The sequence below is a fragment of a genome, unplaced genomic scaffold (genome assembly GCF_019419815.1).
Source record: "Pyrus x bretschneideri cultivar Hongxiangsu unplaced genomic scaffold, Pyrus_bretschneideri_v1 Contig19, whole genome shotgun sequence".
NCBI lineage: Eukaryota > Viridiplantae > Streptophyta > Magnoliopsida > Rosales > Rosaceae > Pyrus > Pyrus x bretschneideri.
The window spans coordinates 5877384-5901342 of NW_025999490.1; the positions used below are offsets into that span (position 1 = coordinate 5877384).

The window sequence follows — 23959 nt, forward strand, 5'->3', positions numbered from 1 at the left end:
TGTGCTCCGTGTACTTATTCATGTCACATTACTTTTACCAACAGAGGAAAGGTAAAAACCAAGCAAGTTAATCTGCAATGCTCTGAAGACTTGTAGAGGGGGTTGTAGTCTATTTTTTTTATTTTTATAAATCGCCCACTAAGAGGGGGCGGGATTCAAACCAAATTGTACATATCTTCAAATAAAGGATCGTTTGGAACTGTTTTTAAAATAATTGAAAAACTTTTTAGAGAAAATATTTATAGGTTTCAAAAGCACTTAAAGTGTTTCATGCAAGAAACACTAGTTATGTGTTTTTTGTAGGAAGTATTTCAAGTAATTTTCTAGGATTAACAGACTTTTTACTAAATATTAGTTTCAAAATTTCTTTTACAAAAAAACGCTTTTAGCTATATCAAAAACAATTCCAAGTGAGCCCTAATTTTTTCGTAGTTCATCTTTTTCCCCAAAACTTCTATGGCTAAAGACTGGGCTTCTCTTTGTGTTCGTTGACCTTAAACCATCACTTGACCTAGTCCAATATGCTTAACGGGTTCAATTTCTTTTGGGCTGCGGTCAAGCCCAAACCCAAAGAGTTAAGAGTATAAACAAAAAGAACCACAACCCGGCGGCCACCACTTCCGAGACGATGTCGTTCTCTCGCCTCCTCCAGCGCGCCTTCTGCACCGCCACCCAATCCAACGCCGCCACCACCACCAACAGCATTGGCGCCATTTCCACCGACCTCTACAAAGAGCGCAACCTGAAACGCCTCGTCGAGAAGTTTAAGAAGTCCTCCGAGCTCTACCGCTTCCGTACCAAAACCCCCATTTACGAGAACACCGTCCGCCGTCTCGCAGCCGCCAAACGTTTCAAATGGATCGAGGAGATCCTGGAGGACCAGAAGCAGTACCCGGACTTTTCCACGGAGGGATTCGCTGTCCGACTGGTTACGCTTTACGGGAAAGCTGGCATGTTCGAAAATGCCGAGAAGGTGTTCGACGAAATGCCTGAGAAAAGCTGTGAGCGCACCGTCTTGTCCTTTAATGCCCTCTTGGGTGCTTGTGTTAACTCCAAGAAATTCGACAAGGTTGATGAGGTTTTTAGAGGGGTCTCGCAGAAGTTGTCAATTGAGCCGGATGTGGTGTCGTATAATACTGTGGTCAAAGCGTTTTGTGAAATGGGTTCGTTGGAATCGGCCGTTTCAATGCTTGTTGAGATGGAGAATAAGGGTGTTGAGCCGGATGTGATCACATTCAACACGATCATGAATGGGTTGTATGTGAATAATCAGTTTTTGGCAGCCGAAAAAATATGGAGTCGAATGGTGGAGAAGAATGTTGTGCCTGATGTTAGGAGCTACAATGCCAGGTTGCTGGGATTGGCTTCGGAGAAGAAAACTAACGAGGCGGTTGAGTTATTCGAGGAAATGAGGAACAAGGAAGTGAAACCTGATGTTTTTAGCTTCAATGCCTTGATCAAGGGATTTGTTAATGAGGGGAAATTGGAAGAAGCTAAACAGTGGTACCGTGAACTGGTGAAGAGTAGTTGTGCTCTGCAAAAATGGACTTTCCAGATGCTTGTTCCCTTTGTTTGCGAGAAGGGTGATTTGGACTTTGCCTTTGAACTCAGCGAGGAAATTTTCAAAAGGCGCCTCCTTGTCGATGTGGAACTATTGCAGGTTGTGGTGGACGGGCTGGCTAAGGCTTCCAGAATCAATGAAGCAAAGAAGATTGTGAAGCTTGGGAACACAAATACTTACCGGCGTTACAATTTGCAGTTGCCTTCGGAGGACTAATGTATTTCTGTTGTTCTTTGTTCTGTTTTGCGTGTTGAAACGTTTGTGGTTTTATTGCTAGACCCTTTAAATTTTACTATTTAAATTCGTGAAAGCTTCAATAATTTCTTCACTTTTATAGCCTTGAATAATTAGTACACAGATTCAGTTTCATACAGCATGGATTTCATATACACCTCAAGAGATGGAAGGTGCTGGTTGTCGTCGTAATTATACATCAACGGGACCATTCTTGCAAGATTAAGGGAAGCCTTGGTGAACGTCGCTGGAAAAGGGTAATTTGGAGAGACCAGTTCCTTGTTCAGGTTCTTCCATTCTTTTGAAATCATATTCACAGTATTTTCTTGTGCTTCCTCCATGGAAGAACCTGGATGTTCTTGTAAGTAGCACCTTACATATGACCCGTCGTGCCCACTTTGATTCTCATCCTTCAGCCAAAATAAGCACATTTTGAGAGATATGAACAAGACATTTACTCTATTTGCAGTGTTTGATATGAATCTAATTATATATAACCACCTCTGCGCTTCCAAAATCGTCCCAAAGCCGAAGAATTGCTGCTGTGGAAGACACAATTGCTGGAGTTTCATTCAACAGCTCCACACTTTGTTTGGTTATACCTTGACCCAAGAGAAAGAAGATATGCATCATCACCACATTGACACCAGAAGAAACAATACCATTCTTTAAGTAGTCTTCTGCCTTCGGCAAGTGCCCCGATTTGAACCATTTTGCTTCTACTAAAAATGCATTGCACAGACTCCCCCACTGCACGTAATCGTAGAACGAAATATCTGTTAAACCTTTCTTGAGCAAACTAGTAGTTAAATTTCATGACACTAATCCGGTTTAATATATCACCGCTTTCTTCAACGAATGTAACGGGTTCCACCCGTGCTTTTGATAGACCTCGCAGCTGATTTCATTCGTTATATTGTAGAGAGCCTCGAAACATATCTTCATGTAGTCCGGCAAGTGCTCTATAGCACCAATTTCCCATCTGCAGCATAACATTTAGCGACCAATTTGTGGTGAAAACTGGTGAAGCAAGTTAAGAAATTACAGGACATTTTACCTATTGACAGCCTCAGTGAAGAGAGTGAGTTCATCAAGCGTCCCATAAACATCGAAAATGTCATCAATCAAATAGATGAATGAGATAGGTTTTGTGAGCTGAATCCTCTCCTCTGACAAGTTTGGATCTGTTAGGCATGCCATGGACCAAATGTACCATTTAACTGGCTCGTCTCTTGCAAACTTCAGCTCCCTTGTCAATCCCAGCTCTTTCCACCACCTAATTAATTTGTTGGATGAAATAAACAGACAAATTAGGGTTTCTAAGGTACTGCAGTTAAACATATACTTTTTCAATGCGGATATATTCTCAATATTGCTGATATTGTGGTATTTCAACCTCGTAGATATGTATCTAACATGACCGCTGATAAGTTTAACCGTATTTTAAAAGTTGCAGTTAAACGCACGACAGAAAAAGACCAGTATATGTATATCTCTGCTACTTCTAAAGTCATTGTCAATTAACTTACTTGGAAATTTGAACAATCTCCTTGTGGTGTAGGGACTGAACCAAATTAAAATCCGTTTTTGCCACTTCTTGTAGCATATTTAGCCATCTATTATTCATGCCAGCTTGGGAATTAGAAAGAAAAAAGTTCTTGGCCATGAATGCGGCCAAGCTTCGGTGGTGGGGGCACCCCAGTGTGTTCTCCACAAGTCTGGCCTCATGAGGACCAAGATATGACAGTGATCTATTTAGGAGATGACCGCTCAATTTTCCAGCTTCATCAAGTGCATCTTCTCCTTCCATGCTTAGTTGTGAAGCTTCATACACACTCATCAATCCCTTGACCTCTTCACTGTTTAACATTTGCTTAAAATACTTTCCTTCTTTTTCCTTGAAAAGGTTAAGCACATCTGTAATTAATAACAAAAGTTATGCTTGAGAGTGATTGATTGGTAACGGGTATCAATCTACAAAACTATGTACATATATGAAACAAATTGTTACCGAAATTTTATTATACTACTCACCCTCGGGCACGAAGTGACCATGTTGTCTGAGTAGCCGGAATCGAAGGGAAACTTCATGAAGGTCATTTTGTTGATGAGAAAGGGCATTAGCATGACTAGATACGATTAGGTCAATTTGTTCTTCGAAGTGGTAATCGATACCTAGACGTTGAATGGCATCGATCATGTTCAAACTTTCTTCTCCTACTCTGCTCAATAGATTCCTGAATACCTCCAACTTTTGTTCATGTTGGGAACGAATGTCATCCTGCAAACAAGGTGGAGTTAATGGAATAGTGGACATAGGTTTGGATATATTTAGCTGAATGAGATTAGAGTGCCCAAGATGTAGGTTCATTTTTTGAGCAATATTTGGAGGAGTAGACATAGCAAAGATGGCCTGAGAAGAAAATGCCATGGTAGGAAGAGAGAAATGGAGCAAACCCAAAGTGAATGAGAATGACAAACCCAAAGAGTCTTGGATTATATTTATAATGGAAAGATGGTGTGTAAATCACCAGTCATGTGAAACACTCCTTTTTTTATTATTTTTTATTTTTTTAAGAAAATCTCGACCATATAAGAGAAATTTGATAACGAAAAAAAAATGTGAAACACTCTTTCTAACTAGGGTTTTTTTTTTTTTTTTTTTTTTTTTTTTTTTTTTTAAAGAAAATCTCGACCATATAAGAGAAATTTGATAACGAAAAAAATGTGAAACACTCTTTCTAACTAGGAGTGGAGCCATGCATAGATTGTAGGTGGCCTTGGCCCTCCCGCATCACTTGAGCAACCTTGCATGTGTTCAAAAGGAATATAAAGGACTTCGAATGTGTTTATAAGAAATTAGGTTATTTTTGATAAATTAATTTATGTGTGAAGCTTAACGAACATACATGCTTCACATCACTTAATTTGCTCATACTCTCAATATAATAAATTTTAGATGAAAACCTTTTTTTTTTTTTTTTCGCGCTAGAATGTGTTGTCCATTCCAAATGTACTATTGTGGTGTTTTTGTATTTGATTTATTTTTGTGGACTACAAGTCTACCAGTACAACAGGCTATACGACGAAATCCCATGGGCAAAAAATCTCGACGGTACGAAAAAATCCCTCATTATGTCATATTTTTACGAGGTTCGAAAGAACAAAATTACCTGATAAGTTATGAGATTCTGTAGTTCGATCTGTTCACTTTAACGAAAAATTATATTTTTACACTAAAAAATCAAACTTGGTGCTATTCAGTTTACTCTTTATTTTGTCGTTATTGTTAAATATCAAAGTTTTCAAGTCATTTTCATTAGTTTTCTTTTTAATAAATATCTTCGTGATATTTGTACCACATAACATATCTAAAATCCCTCTTCTTATCAATTTGGAATTCATTATTAAAATGCTCGTGTGGCGAATTTTCAAGCCTAATATATGAATAACACATACGGGGTTATGTGACCGTTGAATTTCACACGCGAGACAACTTAATTTGATATCATGAAAGAATTTGAGGTTCTATCATAAAACTAATTAGTAATATAAGGAGTAATCCAACTTACTTATAAACATATGAATCCGGAATCCCTATGATTCATTTTCAATAATAATTATACATCAATGGGACCACTCTAGCAACATTAAGAGCGAGTTTTGTGAATGGTTGCTTGGAAAATGGTGGGGAAGAAATGGAAAGATGGGCGCTGTTGGTCGATGCTGAGGCAGGAGATAGAGGAAAAGGAAACAAAAAAAAAAAAAAAAAATGAGAGCAGGTGGTTAGGGGAGGGAGGATTGCGGAGGGACAAAACGGGGGTGGGTTGGGCGATGAAAATGGAGGAGGAGAGGAGAGATGGGGGTTTGAGGAACTGAGGAGAAAAGGTTGCCGCGGACCCAAGCCGGAACAAGGGCTGGAGGTTGGAGGCACCGGATCTAGGGTTTGGGTTGGTAGGCGACAAGATTAGGTTTTTATTTATTTGTTTATTTATTTAATCCTTGAGAAGATTAGGGAGAGTGAATGAATGATGAGTTTTCCTTTGGAAACAATTTTATTCTTTTTTTTTTCAGAAAATCTTGACGGTACAAGAGAATAATTCTTATATGTCAATTTAATAAGTTCATCTTATTAAAAGTTGGTTTTATGTATCGTTTTATCACATCATGTGGTAAAGTAATGTACTACAACGATACATCATCATGAATAAGTAATTCATTGATCAATGAATTAAGTGATGGTCCCTCGTCAAAAAGGAAGAAAACAAAGACAACCATACATCATCATAGAACTACTAAAAGGTAGGGATGAATCGAGCCAGTACTTATTGTGTTGAGAGAGTGAATTTTATTCATTATCAATTTGATTTTTCATTGACTAATTAATCACATTCTAACATGATAATAACATTGTGAAATTCTTATTTGCGAGATTTTTGTAAAGACTGGCATGAGAATCATAAGTTTCTATTCTTTTTTTCTTTTAATAAGAGTACAGCCAAAGAAGGTAAAAAGAAAAAAGAAAAAAAAAGCACAATATCACTATATTCCAAAACTAGCAAGGAGAGCCAAAACCAAGCCACTCTTGAATCCAAACTATATATAATTAGAGCAACGCGATTAAACAAAGCTTGCATGAGGTCTCTGGTGACCTTTTCCTTTCTCAGACTTGATCAATCTATGCTTGGCTAATGGCTGCCCTGGTTATTTGGCCTTGTGCAAGAAAACTATCATAAAGCAGCGACTTCATATTCTCCTCAAGGCTTGGAAGGCGATGTTGAGAATTATAATCATACATCAATGGGACCATTCTAGTAACATTGAGAGCAAGTTTTGTAAAAGATGCTGAAAATGGATTTGATGCAGAGAAACATTCTTGGTTGAGAAACTTCCATTCTTCCGAAATCCTATGGACAACGAATGCTCGTGCATCTTCGTCTGAACAACCTTGGTTTTCATTCACGTAACACTTTATGTATGAACCATCATATCCATCTTGGCCCTCATCCTTCAATTAATCAAGAAAATATAATTAATCATCTTCTTTTTTTAACAGGTGCTAAACGTAACTCAAACTAAGTAAATTAAGTACGAACCTTGGCACTTCCGAAGTCATCCCATAGCCGAAGAATCGTTGCAGTTGAGGATATAAGGCTAGATATGTTGAGGTTGTCCAGAATATGTACAGTTTCCTTGGTTATACCTTGACCCAGTAAGAAGAATCCATGCGTTAAAACCACAGGCACCCCTGAACTGATGAACCCATTGTTCAAGTACTCTTCCGTGTTTGGCAAGTGCCCGCAACTAAACCATCGCGCTTCTAGTAGGAACGCTTTGCATAACGTTGCCCACTGCATGGATACAGTAATAATATTAACAATAATTCAAGATCTGAGCTGCAACGATTAAGTCCTTGAATCAAAAGTTAATTTATATACCGATTTTTTAAGGGACTCTATAGGGTTCCATCCATGCTTTTTGTGCACAGTGTGGCTGGTTTCATTGGTAATGTCATAAAGAGCCTTAAAACATATCTTCATGTAATTTGGTAGTTCACCGGTTGCGTCAATGTCCCATCTGCATATATAATTAATTACATAATTATTGTTTTGTCCTACTTATGTAAATATTGTATGTCAAAAGTGAAGGTAAAATTGAAAAAAATAAGTACATAATTGTCATTTTCTCAAAAAAGAGGGTAATAGGAAAAATAAGGATATGATTGTCATTTTGTCAAAAGTTACAAAATTACTATTTTGCTCTTATTTTGTCAATAGTGTGTATCAAAATTGAGGGCAAAAAGAAAAAAAAAAAGAGTTGACAAGGAGGGTTCTCATAATATTATAGATATTTTAATTACATGCATGATATCAGCGCATGACTATGAATTTAGACTGCTGATTATACTCATGCATGACTCAAATTCACAGTTTGGCAATATAATCTCATTTTATTTGCACACTGGTGTAACATGTAGGATATCATAAAAACACGCAACACGTACCTCTCAACTGCAGCTGTGAAGAGAATGAGTTCATCGAGGGTCCCATGAACATCAAAAATATCGTCAATTATGTAGACAAGAGAGATCGATTTTGTGAGTTCAACCCTTTCCTCTGAGAAGTTTGGATCTGCAAGGCATGCCATCGGCCAGGTATACCATTTAATTGGCTGGTCTCTCACAAACTTCAACTCCTCAGTCAATCCTAGTTCTTTCCACCACCTAATTAGGATGAAAAATATTGTTATCAATTAAACGGAGTACTAATTCAAAATGAAGTACTTAAATCAGTGTCTTTGATCTGAACTCACTTGGATACTTGTTGAATTTCATTTCGGATTAGAGATTCGACCATGTTGAACTCTAGTTTTCCTAGCTCCTTCAAATCCTTGACCCAATTCTCCTTTCCTTCGAAACTAAGCAAGAAGTTTTTAGCCATGAATCTTGTCAAGCTCTTGTGATAAGGATGCTCCAATGAGTACGCGACCGCTGAAGCTCGATGATCATCGAGATTGTTATGCATCCAAGCGGTAAGAAGCTGGTGGCTTCGTCTTCCCTCTTCAACAAGTGCCTCTTCTCCTTGGAAACTCATATGAGAAGCTTCATATAATTCCACTAGTCCGTTTATGTCGACTTTGAGTTTCTCATTGTTCTTGAACTTATTAAACACATCTGTTATTCACAAGAAAAATTAATTACTATACTAGCAATGGTGACATTAACTGAAAATATATGCTTCACTTAACTGTTCGTTTTAGTAAAATAACATTTTGCTGTAAAGTTAGCACAAAAAAGAGAATTGAGACCAACCTGTGGTTACATGATAACCTTGCTGTCTCAGTAGTCGAAAACGAAGTGAAACCACACGAAGCTCATCACTGCATTCATCGTTATAAGCTCTCGTACATTGCGTTTTCATTATTGCTTCAATCTCCTCTTGGAAATGATAATCAACGCCGAGGCGTTGCACCGCGTCGACCGCAATCAATTGTTCATCTTCTCCGATATTTGCGAGTGCATCCTTCAATTCCTTCAATTTTTTTGCATAGCGAACCTGAAGGTCGCCCTAAAAGGAGAAACATTGAACTTAATATGACACCAGATTGAATTAATTACATATTAAGGGAAAAAAAGAGAGAGAAGATATTGTGTGGAGTAAGTAGGGTTAGTTTTGGTACATCTGTGGGGTGAACTGTGGAGCAATTTGGATACTTAACATATATATGTATATATATGTGTGTATATATATGTACAAGTTGGGTTATTAGTTTCGGAACTTACAGTAAGTTGTTCGTTGGAGGAAGTAGGGTGAGCTTGGAGAAAGTGTGCCATGTTCTACAAGAAAGAAAGAAAGAAGGAAATCCCAGTTCTGGATGAGAGAATATTCTTGTTGGGAGTTAAGTGAGGTGATCAGCTCATGGTGATTCCTAGTCAATTTATAGGACAAATATCCCTTGGCATCCCAGGCAAGATGGCGAAAGCATCCAGAACGCGTTTAACATAACTTTAACGTGGTGGGATCAATATGCATGAGTGGCGCTGAGTACTTGGGCTCAGTCGGTGCCTAATACACATCGTTTTTCACAATTTTTTTGTTGGGAAAAGAAGGAAGTTTAAGAATCCAAATCACCTTAGTTATAAGGATTAACATAGTTTAGACCGTTTAAGGATCTGCATGTATTTGCTGTAAAATTTAGTCAACCCCCTTAGTTATATGCTTAACTATTGTAGCTCCCATTTTTAACCGCGCTTTGGGGATGGGGGTGTCATCAGATTTTGGTGGGCAAGAATGCATCTAACCTCCCGGTGATATTTTTTTTTAACACTCCATCTGACATTACATTTCAATTTTAATTTTACCTTATAAAACTCAAATCTCGCCCACTCCTTTTTAAGATTAACTCCAATGGTGGGCTAAAAGCCAAATTACCTCCAAAAATTTCCTTTCAAACCCACTCCAACCTAAGGGGACAATTTGGGCTAAATGCTAAATGGTAAACCAAGGCCAAATTCCCTCCAAAATTTAGCCCAGAAATCGGAGTGAACTCCATCCAATATTTATCGGAATTTAAATTTTTTTAGATTAAAATGTTCATAAAATTAATTTACGATAGTTTACATATTTATTTTAAAAAAAATTAATTTAACAAAAAAAATAGCCTAATTTCATTCTTTAATAATTTCGGGTAAAATTTTAGGTTAGAACGGTTGGAATAGAAAAGTTATTTTCGAGTTAAAATATTTAGCTTTTAGCCCAACTATTAAAAATAGTCTAAAGAGTATCGAAAAATAATCTTAAAATTTTCAAAACTTAAAGCCAGAACCATATCCACATAAACCAAGACCCTATAAAACTCTTCTCGTTCTAGGAGAGGATAGCCACAAAAACCGAAACCTTGACTACCGCACATTTGTGGGCTAAAAGCTTACGAAACCTTAATTCAGAAAAACGTGGTCACTCTTCTCACGCTGGCAGAGCATAGCCACATAAACCAAAACCCTATCCACCGCACATTTTTGGGCTAAAAGCTGACGAAACCTTAATTCAGAAAAACGTGGTCAGTGGGTTTAGATAATAAATATTAATTTTTTCGTTTTTTTTAAATATATATGTAACCATTTTTTTTTTAAATCAAGTAAGACATCTTTCATTCCATTAAAAACTAGTACAAGACTCAAAAAGAATCGGATAAACAACTACACATAAAGTAAAAGGTCCAAGCAAAATGAAAACAGCAATTCAAGATACAACGGGATATAGAGTTCATAGAGAGAGAGAGAGAGAGAGAGAGAGAGAGTATATGTAACCATCTAATTGAATATATTGGTCTTATACTTTTGTCATGTTAGCAATAAGTGGGTTTCACTCATGTCACATAAGTAAATTAAACGGATATGTAACAGGCATGATAAAAATCAAACAAAAGTGGAACGAGAATTTAGTTCTAAGGTATTAAAATCGAAAATTTTGAAGTTCAAAGAGAAAATAAGGTTAAAATCAAGTGTGAGAAGGCATAGAAAAACATGTCACATAAGTAAATTAAACGAATATGTAATAGGCATGATAAAAATCAGACAAACGTGGAACAAAAATTGAGTTCTAAAGTATTAAATAGAAAAGTTTGAAGTTCAAAGAGAAAATAAAATTAAAATCAAGTTTGAGGAGGCAAAGAAAAAATAGGGTTTTTTTTTTTTGGTTTGGTAACACAAGGGGGTAGATCATTCAAAACTAATTTAGTAAATTATTACAAATAGTTCGAGTTCTAGATACTATGATCATATCATCAAATAAATGAGCTCCAATCCATTCAAGTGGATTCTCAAAATAATAATACCAATAATTCATATTATAAATCTAATTGGCAAGACCGTCCGCAATAACGTTCAATCAATACAGTTACACATCAATTATCATCATCTCTCTTTCTACTTATAGTTCCCTAATTATCTACCCAAAAAAACGTTTCAATGCTCCATTTCGATGATTCTTCGTTTCTTCCCTTTGTTTATGTGCAGTGTCCCTTTTTTGTCTAGTTAAAAATTATTAAAGACGGAAGATCATTAGCATTTTAGTTAGTTAGCTGAGGTGGTTGTTCATTAATTAGCAGATTCCCCTTTTCTTAGCTGAAAGGATAATACATATGAGAATAATGAAAGCATACGCCCAGTTTATAGTACTGGAAGCCGAATTGGATTGAAAATGATGAATTAGGCAAGTTGAACCACATTTAAAGGTATGATTGTTGAACTACATTTCCTAGTCATACTCCCCTCCGTTAAAGCGAGTAGAATAAAATTTCTTAGCAGTATGTACTTTAAAGTACTAAAGTTTCGTAAGCAGCAACAAATGAACTATTTGATTTGTGACTGACGTTCGTAAGGAGGAGAAGAAGGTTCGAAGAAATATCCTGAACAAAACATATACCACAACTTATGTAGTTCCAACATCGTGCGAGTACTACCAAACCTAATTGTGGAACATGTCATATTCATATGGTTGGTCCTCATGCATTATCACGAGAAATTATACCATTGTGGAACCAAACCTAATTGTGGAACAAGTCATGTTCATATGGCTGTGGTCCTCATACATTATCACGAGAAATTATATCATGAAACAATACTACCAGCTGCGTTTTGCTGACTGATGATACCCCACCAACACCAGGGCCACCACTGGCGGCGCCACTAGGACCTCCGACCTCGGAATCGGCTGATATGTAATGAATTTATCGACCACCGCCATCAAGTCACCTCGCGCTTCCTTTTGGTCCCTTTGGTGCTGTATTCGTGTTGCCGTGTGAATAGTGATTCAGTGAAGACGTCTGAACATTTTCATTGATAATTAAACCCATGAGTTCTGTTTTTTTTAAGGAGAATGTAAATGGCAGAAGGCTGAGAGTTCTCAAGGTCGACGCGAACGACATCGCAAGGATTTTTCGCAAACAATAGCGACCCCTTGTTATTTCTTTCTCCGGTTACAGACCAGGTCTCACACATGGCCAGGTTTGATTGGGTAGTATCACCACTCAGTAAAGCCAGTTGGTGATACAGTATCAGTGTTTAATTTCTCCATTATCATGATGTATGTGTACAAGACAGACCTGAAACCCTAAATCTATGTGGCCACTTGATCCTATTTTCCACACTGTTTTTTTTTTTTTTTAGTAACACTTATAATATTTTTCAAACCACGTTTTTACCACCTTTCTAATAGAGATAGAGCTGACCATTACAAGTAGGTTTCATCTCTATCAGAAAGATATTATATATGTGATATGAAAATATAATAAGAATGAAAATATAATAAGAATAACACTTTTGCTGTTTTCTTGCATGTCACGGGAAACTCGTCCTTGTAGACTTTCAACAAAAACGAGTGTACAACTTTTGTAATTTTCATTGTTTTTTCCTTATAATTATAGAATGGAATCTCATTACTGATCATCGGCCAAAAGAATAGCACAACCACCTTAAACCTTAACTTTGTGAAACTTTTCATTGCTTTTGTAAACATGATATTCGATGCATCTTCCTTTTTCACATACCTACTTGTAGATTTTTCAATCACGATAGCTCTATAGAGCATGCATAACCAAGGGATTAAACAAAATTTTAAGAGTGGTGTTACATAAATCACATTTTGCAAATCATATGCGAACCATCTGATCTCTAATAGGTTAATTTTGCCTCATGAAACCCTTAAGTATTTTTGCCTAGATATTCATCTAGGCTGTTGGAGTTGAGTTTTGCTTATATGGCTGTTGACTCTAAAAATTACAAAACCTACGTGGCGCGCAGGCCGAGTAACTAATGAGCTAACTACGTCCTTCAGTTGAATGCGGGGCGTGCCAACTCGTCGGCCGAGCTCGGCCGAGGAGTAAAATTTGATGTCGCGTTGGGTGCGCTGTTGACTTCTGTATCTTGCGATTGCGACCGAGGAATGAATGCTCTCGGCCTCTAGGTTCTATAGCCTGAAGACAAGGCTACTAATTCTACGGAGTTCACAAGTCGTCGGAACCTGATTCGGTCACTGTGATTATATTCGTAAGAGTATAAGCACGCCGAATCGAGACCAAACTATATGGGCACAGGTACTCGAATGTGATATATGTCTTGATGGTAAACGTAGTTCGGCCGTCGGAATGCCGAACCCTGAAGCTTACTTGCGAGTATCCAATCATAAAACCACTCGGCGTCCAATACGCCGAGCAATGCAATTCGTAACACCCTACTATGCCGGAAAGGCTTAGTAAGATGACCTCTACCAACAAGGGCTCGAAAACCCTTCTCGGCCGAGACTTAGATAGATAATCGGTCGACCTCGACGCAGTGCTGTTTATCCAAACTGAAGGTGCTCCTCGGTCGGCTGATTCTGCCGCAGCAGTGCTGTTTATCCAAACTGAAGGTGCTCGCCGGGTGCTTCCACAGTGTTGTTTATCCAAACTGAAGGTGTGTCGGCAGGGAAAAGAAAAGGAAAAAATCTCAAGGTGTTTGAGAGGTTTTGCGCAGGGCAATTGTATGCTCAGTTCTGAAGGTCCTTTCTATTGCGTAATTTCTTGTATTTATAGCACCTCGTTCCCTGAAACCCATTCGGATTTGGATTGGGAGTCCTTGTCCCATTTTACCTCTAGCTCGAACAATCCTACCCCTTCTGGGATTCTGAATTTTCCTCCTTTTGAAGCTTTATTTCTTGCTGGTCAAGAATCCTGGTCGCACCAGGACTTCCTCGACCCTTTCTACTCACCTGGACTTCTTAGGATGAGATTCGGCCGACCCTGCCAGCTGGCCCGGGTTCTATTATTCGGCCCATAACATTTGTCATTACCTTGGGCCGAGCACATCTTGCTGCTCGGCCCAACCATATTATTTTGGGCCTAAACAATGGCATATAAAATCCAACTTAGGAGTGTGTCAGAAGCATGATCCAATCTACGATGTGTCAAAATACAAGTGGTTGAATACTTGAAAAAACAAATTTCTCACCACTTATATTATAACATTTGGTATACCAAACTGTGTTCCCGACAAGCAAGTTTTTGTTATTTCTAAGGCATCTGCTACTAGCTAGACTTCATGCAGAACGTAGGAATGAATATTATGATGCTAATAGATGCGTTGTATATCCTTGAGTTCGGTTAGACTATCATTTTCGATTGTGTTGAAATAGGGCTTCAGGCGTCCCCTACAGGATCATCGATGTAACTGCAGTTTTTCAACCAAAAAAAATGACTATCATTTTTCAAGCAAAAATAACCAAGTATTGAATAAATATGCCATTTGAAACTGTTCGAACCATTTCATGAGGTCTGAAAAGTTTTTTTTTTTTTTTTTTTAGAGAGATTATATTCACACACCTCAATTTACTTCTTCCATGCCTTTTTAATTTTTTAATATTTTCTACACCCCACTAATACTTGATAAAAAAAATATTAAAAATATTAAAAATGTGTAAGAGAAGTAATTTGAGGTATGTGAATATAATCTCCCTTTTTTTAAACTAAAAAATATGTAACCCAATCGAAAATTCTAGCCAAAAACATTACCAAAATATTCTATATGAACTTTAATTAGAAATTTACGATGCTTCGAAAATTTGCTAAAATGATAAAAAAAAATCATGTGTTCCTTTTGTAAAAATGAGATGAATTTTTGCGACATCTTTCCCATGAGCTTTAAGAAAATATTATAAGCCATTTGTAAGCGGTCTACTATTTATTAAGTGAAGTAATTAAGTGAAGTAAGTATACTTATTAATAAAATTTAAGCCGAAATAGAGAAAAATCAATGTTTATTACTTGTATGGCCCAAACAGAATTGGTCGACTGGAACATCCCCAGAATGTTGTAGATGAATTTTAAGAAGCTTACGGTGCTTCAAAACATGATGCAAAAGTAGGTTGTGTGATGGTTTTGTATGAGTTTCAAAAACCGAGTAAACCTCGTCCTCGTGTCGTGAGTGTTAGCTCATACTATTTATTGAACGTGTATGGAATCTTTTCCGTGCGAAACGAGGAAAATGTCACAGGTCATACTATTTATTGTGTCAAATACGTGTATTATTATCAATATTTAAAAAAGTTAACGATGCAACGATAATATACGAGAAAACATGAGTTATAGCTCATAGATTTTTTTTAATTTTGGATTTTTATCACAAATGATCATTGAAATTGATTCATCCAATCAAAATGGTATTTTTAAATTGAAAATTGATCAATGTAGTCTATGAATATGACTGCTGAAGTGGAACTTCCATCAAATTTCCGTCAAAACTTCTGTTAAAGGCTGACATGGCACATGTGGGACCCAGTAGAATTAAATATTCACAGTTACTCCAGCTGGTCCGGTTCCTCCCTCCGTCTGCAGCGCAGCTGCTGCCATGTCCACGACGTCGAGCGCAGTCGTGGTCTCGTTAGGGTCTCCTGAGATAGAGTCAGCACGCTACTCCACCGCACCCTTCCTTCGTCCCTCCCTGGACCCTTCCTCTCTCCCTGTAAATCCAAATCCCTGCACCCTTCCTTCCTCCCTGCAAATCCAAATTCATGCACCCTTCCTCCCTCCTTGCAAATCCAAATCCAAATTCGTGCAAATCCAAACCACCACCATCCAAATTCCTTCCCCCTCCGACCCAATCCGTTAATCCCTTCCACACACCCTACTCTCCTGATTACTCCCTCTGATTACTCCTCCGTTTTTTTTGTCTTTGGAAGAACCAAAACATGCAAGAAACCAACCCAATTTCGACCTCTCTCTCTTTCCCTCCTCCTGGTCCCTGAAAGATTGTGTCTTTCTGCAAAACATGGCAGGGAAGATGGTGGCTTGGTGCTTGGGTTGGGTGCTCACAGGTCACAACCTCTCACGAAGTGTTTTTTTTTTTTTTTAAATTTATTTATTTGTTATTATTTTCAGAATATAAAATTAATTATTTTTCAATTTTTTAATTTATGTGAGATCCTACGTGTGCCACGTCAGCAGATTAACTGAAGTTTTGACGAAAATATAACGGAAGTACGACATTGATTTACAACACTCATATTCAGGAACTGCATTGATTGATTGATTGATTGATTTTCAAATTCAGGAACTATTGATTGAGTAGGTCAATTTCAGGAATCATTCGTGATGAAAACCCTTGTTTTTTTTTTTTTTTTTTAATTTTTTAATTTTTTTTTAATTTTTATATGGAATAAATAAGATGATCCTGCTTAGGGATGGCAACGGTTCGGTTTGGGGACGGAAATGCTATATCCATCTCCATAACCATGAAAATTAACCATACCCATAACCGCAAAATAACTATCGAGGATTATCCATAACCATATCCACCGGGTAACGAATTTTCAATCGGTTATCGGTTATATCCATCTGGATCAAAAAAAAAAATTATATTCATCCAATTGACGCACTATAAATTTTAGTAGATACTAATTTTGCCATTAAATAGCCACATCCAATTACAAAAAACATAACAATATATATTTGAAGTTGTTCATGATAAGCCAATATGATAAATTGGTCCAATAAACAAGAAAAAGAGGACAAAAACAAATATGAAGGGAAGATAAAACATGTAAACTAAATATATGACAACAAACAAGAAGACAATTATTGATTTAATTTTGCATAATTCTATGGGCTCATAACATATGTAATAAATTGAAAAACTGAAGCTAATTGATAATTTGCATAAATCAAATAACATGAAAAAGAATGAAAGATTACTTATTGAGCTTACAACATGCATCAATTTATTCGGACGATTATCCACGGTTATCGGGTTTAACGGTTAGAATTGTCATCCCTAATCTTGCTCGAGCAATTTTATCATGACCTAAAAGATAATATAAAGCATTCGTCAACCTCACCCTCTTACAACTTCCAGAGATAACTCATACAGAAGGCAAAAAGAAAGAAATTAAGCAGGCAGGAAAGGTGCCTTTACAACACAAATGACACATTTTCGGTTCCTATCCAGTGAGTACAGACTAGCATAACGAAACATGTCTCATGCATCCTGCTTCGTGGCTAATTCTGCGTACCAACAACATTTACAGAGCTATCGAGTTCCATAGCTCGTAAGCAATATAATATCTTCAACTTCTAACTTACCAAGGTGATGGTTTTTATTTTGTTCACTTCGAAGAGGGAGAATTGAGCTTCTTTTCGAGTAGCTTGGCCTTTCGAAGAGCATCCAAGGCCTCAGCTTGTTTTCCAGCACGTTTCAAATTTACCGCCTTTACCTTCTCAGCCTTGATCTGTTCTTCCAGCTGACTTCTATCTTGGATTATGTTATTGCTCTTACCAACATTAACTTTTGAAGGCTGTGGTCTTTCCGGGCCTTGAGATAAATTACTAGCACTTTCAATTCCAATTTCTTTCAAGGCAGCCAGTAGTTGAGGATCAAGAAAACCCTCAACACGGACATCATCCACTGATTCTACTTTGTCAACGGTTGTGGAATCATGAGCAGCTGACGCCTCCAACTGATTCTCAAGTGCCTTGGCTAATTCAAACTCGGCTTCTGCTTCTTCCATCCGACCCTCCCTACGCAACTTCATAGCCTGACGTTTGTGGCCAAGAGACTCCTGTTGCAACTTGAAGCGATCACGACTGGACAAAGGTTTTGGGTCCGAGGATGGTGAACCGTGATGCTTTTGGCTAGAAGATGGGATGTCTCGTGACTGTAATGGTTGGGGTTGGCTCTGCTCGCCAGTTGTATTTTGTGCGGCACTGGACGCCTCACTTGAAGTAGTTTTGGACTGAGGACTACCTTCATCAAGACGCTTCTCCGACAACTTTGCCTGCCTCACGAGCTTCGGTCAGTTCCCCTTCTCTCTTTAAAGCTAATGCTCTCCTCTTGAAATCCAGGATTTCTTGCCGAATGTAATGGTTGGGGTCCCTCATCAAAAGAAAACAAAGACAACCATACATCATCATAGAACTACTGAAAGGTGGGGACGAATCGAGCCAGTACTTTTTGTGTTGAGAGAGTGAATTTTATTCATTACTAATTTGATTTTTCAGTGACTAATTAATCACATTCTAACATGACAATAACTTTGTGAAATTCTTATTAGCGAGATTTTGTAATAAAAGACTGGTATGAGAATCATAAGTTTCTATTCTTTTTTTGTTTTTTTTTAATAAGAGGACAGCCAAAGAAGGTAAAAAATAAAATAAAAAGACTCGTATGAGAATCATAAGTTTCTATTTTTTTTTCTTTTAATAAGAGGACAGCCAAAGAAGGTAAAAAAAAAAAAAAAAAAAAAAAAAAGCACAATGTCACTATCTTCCAAAACTAACAAGGAGAGCCAAAACCAAGCCACTCTTGAATCCAAACTATATATAATTAGAGCAACGCGATTAAACAAAGCTTGCATGAGGTCTCTGGTGACCTTTTCCTTTCTCAAATTTGATCAATCTATGCTTGGCTAATGGCTGCGCTGGTTACTTGGCCTTGTGCAAGAAAACTATCATAAAGCAGCGACTTCATATTCTCCTCAAGGCTTGGAAGGCGATGTTGAGAATTATAATCATACATCAATGGGACCATTCTAGCAACATTAAGAGCAAGTTTTGTAAAAGATGCTGAAAATGGATTTGCTGCAGAGAAACATTCTTGGTTGAGAAACTTCCATTCTTCCGAAATCCTATGGACAACGAATGCTCGTGCATCTTCGTCTGAACAACCTTGGTTTTCATTCACGTAACACTTTATGTATGAACCATCATATCCATCTTGGCCCTCATCCTTCAATTAATCAAGAAAATATAATTAATACTATATCTTCTTTTTTTTAACAGGTGCTAAACGTAACTCAAACTAAGTAAATTAAGTACGAACCTTGGCACTTCCGAAGTCATCCCATAGCCGAAGAATCGTTGCGGTTGAGGATATAAGGCTAGATATGTTGAGGTTGTCCAGAATATGTACAGTTTCCTTGGTTATACCTTGACCCAGTAAGAAGAATCCATGCGTTAAAACCACAGGCACCCCTGAACTGATGAACCCATTGTTCAAGTACTCTTCCGTGTTTGGCAAGTGCCCGCAACTAAACCATCGCGCTTCTAGTAGGAACGCTTTGCATAACGTTGCCCACTGCATGGATACAGTAATAATATTAACAATAATTCAAGATCCGAGCTGCAACGATTAAGTCCTTGAATCAAAAGTTAATTTATATACCGATTTTTTAAGGGACTCTATAGGGTTCCATCCATGCTTTTTGTGCACAGTGTGGCTGGTTTCATTGGTAATGTCATAAAGAGCCTTAAAACATATCTTCATGTAATTTGGTAGTTCACCGGTTGCGTCAATGTCCCATCTGCATATATAATTAATTACATAATTAATATTACATAATTATTGTTTTGTCCTACTTATGTAAATATTGTGTATCAAAAGTGAGGGTAAAATTGAAAAAAATAAGTACATGATTGTCATTTTCTAAAAAAAAGAGAGTAAAATAGGAAAAATAGGGATATGATTGTCATTTTGTCAAAAGTTACAAAATTACCATTTTGCCCTCATTTTGTCAATAGTGTATATCAAAAGTGAGGGCAAAAAGGAAAAAAAAGAGTTGACAATGAGGGTTCTCATAATATTATAGATAGATTAATTACATGCATGATGTAAGCGCATGACTATGAATTTAGACTGCTGATTATACTCATGCATGACTCAAATTCACAGTTTAGCAATATAATCTCATTTTATTTGCACACTGGTGTAACATGTAGGATATCATAAAAACACGCAACACGTACCTCTCAACTGCAGCTGTGAAGAGAATGAGTTCATCGAGGGTCCCATGAACATCAAAAATATCGTCAATTATGTAGACAAGAGAGATCGATTTTGTGAGTTCAACCCTTTCCTCTGATAAGTTTGGATCTGCAAGGCATGCCATCGGCCAGGTATACCATTTAATTGGCTGGTCTCTCACAAACTTCAACTCCTCAGTCAATCCTAGTGCTTTCCACCACCTAATTAGGATGAAAAATATTGTTATCAATTAAACGGAGTACTAATTCAAAATGAAGTACTTAAATCAGTGTCTTTGATCTGAACTCACTTGGATACTTGTTGAATTTCATTTCGGATTAGAGATTCGACCATGTTGAACTCTAGTTTTCCTAGCTCCTTCAAATCATTGACCCAATTCTCCTTTCCTTCGAAACTAAGCAAGAAGTTTTTAGCCATGAATCTTGTCAAGCTCTTGTGATAAGGATGCTCCAATGAGTACGCGACCGCTGAAGCTCGATGATCATCGAGATTGTTATGCATCCAAGCGGTAAGAAGCTGGTGGCTTCGTCTTCCCTCTTCAACAAGTGCCTCTTCTCCTTGGAAACTCATATGAGAAGCTTCATATAATTCCACTAGTCCGTTTATGTCGACTTTGAATTTCTCATTGTTCTTGAACTTATTAAACACATCTGTTATTCACAAGAAAAATTAATTACTATACTAGCAATGGTGACATTAACTGAAAATATATGCTTCACTTAACTGGTCGTTTTAGTAAAATAACATTTTGCTGTAAAGTTAGCACAAAAAAGAGAATTGAGACCAACCTGTGGTTACATGATAACCTTGCTGTCTCAGTAGTCGAAAACGAAGTGAAACCACACGAAGCTCATCACTGCATTCATCGTTATAAGCTCTCGTACATTGCGTTTTCATTATTGCTTCAATCTCCTCTTGGAAATGATAATCAACGCCGAGGCGTTGCACCGCGTCGACCGCAATCAATTGTTCATCTTCTCCGATATTTGCGAGTGCATCCTTCAATTCCTTCAATTTTTCTGCATAGCGAACCTGAAGGTCGCCCTAAAAGGGGAAACATTGAACTTAATAAGACAACAGATTGAATTAATTACATATTAAGAAAAAAAAAAAAGAGAGAGAAGATACTGTGTGGAGTAAGTAGGGTTAGTTTTGGTACATCTGTGGGTGAACCGTGGAGCAATTTGGATACTTGACATGTATACAGATTACTTAAGGGGAGGGATCCCCATTTTTCTAAAAAAAATGGGAACACGCTCTCCACCATTGGATTTAATTTTAATGAAATTGTGTGGTTGAGATTGTATGGCTTGTGTTTGAATCTTAACCACACAATTTCATTAAAACCAATTTAACGGTGGGGAGCGTGAAAAAATGGGGATCCCTCTCTTTAAGCAATATGTATATGTATATATATATGTGTGTATATATATGTACAAGTTGGGTTATTAGTTTTGGAACTTACAGTAAGTTGTTCGTTGGAGGAAATAGGGTGAGCTTGGAGAAAGTGTGCCATGTTCTACAAGAAAGAAAGAAAGAAGGAAATTCGAGTTCTGTATGAGAGAATATTCTTGTCGGGAGTTAAGTGAGGTGATCAGCTCATGGTGATTCCTAGTCAATTTATAGGACAAATATCCCTTGGCATCCCAGGCAAGATGGCGAAAGCATCCAGAACGCGTTTAACATAACTTTAACGTGGTGGGATCAATATGTATGAGTGGCGCTAAGTACTTGAGCTCGGTCCGTGCCTAATACGCATCGTTTTTCACGATTTTTTTGTTGGGAAAAGAAGGAAGTTGAAGAATCCAAATCACCTTAGTTATAAGGACCAACATAGTTTAGACCGTTTTAAGGATCTGCGTGTATTTGCTGTAAAATTTAGTCAACCACCTTAGTTATATGCTTAACTATTGTGGCTCCCATTTTTAACCGCGCTTTGGGGATGGGGATGTCATCAGATTTTGGTGGGCAAGAATGCATCTAACCTCCCAGTGATATTTCTTTTATCATTCCCCCTGAAATTTCATTGCAATTTTAATTTTACCTTATAAAACTCAAATCTCGCATACTCCTTTTTGAGGGAGTAGCGAAAAAATAATCTTAAAAATTTCATAAACCAAAACCCTATAAAACTCTTCTCATTCTAGCAGAGGATAGCCACATAAACCGAAACCCTATCTACCGCACATTTTGGAGGTGGATTGTCTGTCCTCCTATTTCCATACTCTCTTTATGCCCTCTTATTTGTATGGTCACGGTTAAATCACGTCAACATTTCATATTCTTATTACTTTTTGTTTTATTATTTCTATAAAAAAATTAATATAAAATGTTAACTTGACTTTACTGTAATCTCTCATATCACAAGAGGATATAAAAAGAGTATGAAAATAAAATGGCACACAATCCATCTCCCACATTTTTGGGCTAAAAGCTGACGAAACCTTAATTCAGAAAAACGTGGTCACTCTTCTCATTCTAGCAGAGGATAGCCACATAAACCAAAACCCTATCCACCGCACATTTTTGGGCTAAAAGCTGACGAAACTTAATTAAGAAAAACGTGGTCAGTGGGTTTAGATAATAAATATTATTTTTTTCGTTTTTTTCAATATCTATGTAACTATTTTTTTTTTTAAATCAAGTAAAATCCAACTTAGGAGTGTTCCGGGAGCATGATCCAGTCTATTATGTGTCAAAATATAAGTGGTTATCAAAATATAAGTGGTTGAATACTTGAAAAAACAAATTTATCACTATTTATATTATAACACTTGGTATACTGAACTGGATTCCCGATAATTAAGCAGGTTGTTGTTATTTCTAAGGCATCTGCTACTAGTTAGACTTCATGCAGAACGTAGTATTATGATGCTAATAGATGCGTTGTATATCCTTGAGTTGGGTTAGGCTATCGTTTTCGATTGTGTTTAAATCGGGCTTCAGGCGTCCCCTACAGGATCATCGATGTAACTGCAGTTTTTTCAACCAAAAAAAAATGACTATCATTTTTCAAGCAAAAATAACCAAGTATTGAATAAATATGCCATTTGAAACTGTTCGAACCATTTCATGAGGTTCGAAAAGTATTTTTATTTTAGAGAGATTATATTCACATACCCCAATTTATTTCTTCCACATCTTTTTAATTTTTTAATATTTTCTACACACAACTAATACTTGATAAAAAATATTTAAAAAATTAAAAAAAAATATGAGAGAAGTAATTTGGGATATGTAAATATGAGAGAAGTAATTTGGGATATGTAAATATAATCATTTTTTTTAAACAAAAAATACGTAACCTAATAAAAAATTCTAGCCAGAAACATTACCAAAATATTCTATATGAACTTTAATTAGAAATTTACGGTGCTGCGAAAATTTGCTAAAACAATAAAAAATCAAGTGTTCCTTTTGTAAAAATGAGATGAATTTTTGCGACATCTTTCCCATGAGATTTGTATGAGTTTCAAAAACCGAGTAAACCTCGTCCTCGTGTCGTGAGTGTTAACTCATACCATTTATTGAACGTGTCTGAAATCCTTTCCGTGCGAAACGAGGAAAATGTTACAGGTCATACTATTTATTGAGTCAAATACGTGTATTATTATCAATATTTAAAAAAGTTAACGATGCGGGGATAGTACACGAGAAAACATGAGTTATAGTTCATAGTTTTTTTTTTTTTTGGATTTTTATCATAAATAATCATTGAAATTGATCTATCAAATCAAAATGATATTTTAAATTGAAAATCGATTAATGTAATTTCTGAATATAACTGCTGAAGTGGTCTTTCCGTTAAATTTTCGTCAAAACTTCTCTTAATGGCTGACATGGCACATGTGGGACCTAGTAGAATTAAATATTCC

The 23959-nt window shown here is 36.9% G+C and overlaps 4 protein-coding genes across 4 annotated transcripts; 1 reads left to right on the forward strand and 3 right to left on the reverse strand.

Annotated features, from left to right (window-relative positions):
- Window positions 1-613: 613 nt before the first annotated feature.
- Window positions 614-1889, forward strand: LOC103958209 (pentatricopeptide repeat-containing protein At3g13160, mitochondrial-like). Its single transcript, XM_009370488.3, has one exon. It carries the CDS (start codon window positions 629-631, stop codon window positions 1775-1777), a length of 1149 nt encoding a protein of 382 aa, XP_009368763.2. The 5' UTR covers window positions 614-628; the 3' UTR covers window positions 1778-1889.
- A 19-nt stretch (window positions 1890-1908) lies between these two features.
- On the reverse strand, window positions 1909-4371 carry LOC103958297 ((3S,6E)-nerolidol synthase 1-like). The gene is made up of 6 exons (XM_009370587.3): window positions 3830-4371; window positions 3325-3712; window positions 2853-3071; window positions 2639-2777; window positions 2297-2545; window positions 1909-2205 (listed from the first exon to the last, which is right to left on the reverse strand). Exons 1-6 carry the CDS (start codon window positions 4224-4226, stop codon window positions 1909-1911), a joined length of 1689 nt encoding a protein of 562 aa, XP_009368862.2. The 5' UTR covers window positions 4227-4371.
- Window positions 4372-6246: 1875 nt separating this feature from the next.
- Window positions 6247-9238, reverse strand: LOC103958115 ((3S,6E)-nerolidol synthase 1). The gene is made up of 7 exons (XM_048582593.1): window positions 9078-9238; window positions 8607-8862; window positions 8108-8468; window positions 7800-8018; window positions 7234-7372; window positions 6892-7146; window positions 6247-6803 (listed from the first exon to the last, which is right to left on the reverse strand). Exons 1-7 carry the CDS (start codon window positions 9126-9128, stop codon window positions 6474-6476), a joined length of 1611 nt encoding a protein of 536 aa, XP_048438550.1. The 5' UTR covers window positions 9129-9238; the 3' UTR covers window positions 6247-6473.
- A 9251-nt stretch (window positions 9239-18489) lies between these two features.
- On the reverse strand, window positions 18490-21689 carry LOC125476378 ((3S,6E)-nerolidol synthase 1-like). The gene is made up of 7 exons (XM_048582399.1): window positions 21550-21689; window positions 20873-21128; window positions 20374-20734; window positions 20066-20284; window positions 19485-19623; window positions 19143-19397; window positions 18490-19049 (listed from the first exon to the last, which is right to left on the reverse strand). Exons 1-7 carry the CDS (start codon window positions 21598-21600, stop codon window positions 18720-18722), a joined length of 1611 nt encoding a protein of 536 aa, XP_048438356.1. The 5' UTR covers window positions 21601-21689; the 3' UTR covers window positions 18490-18719.
- Between the last annotated feature and the right edge of the window lie 2270 nt (window positions 21690-23959).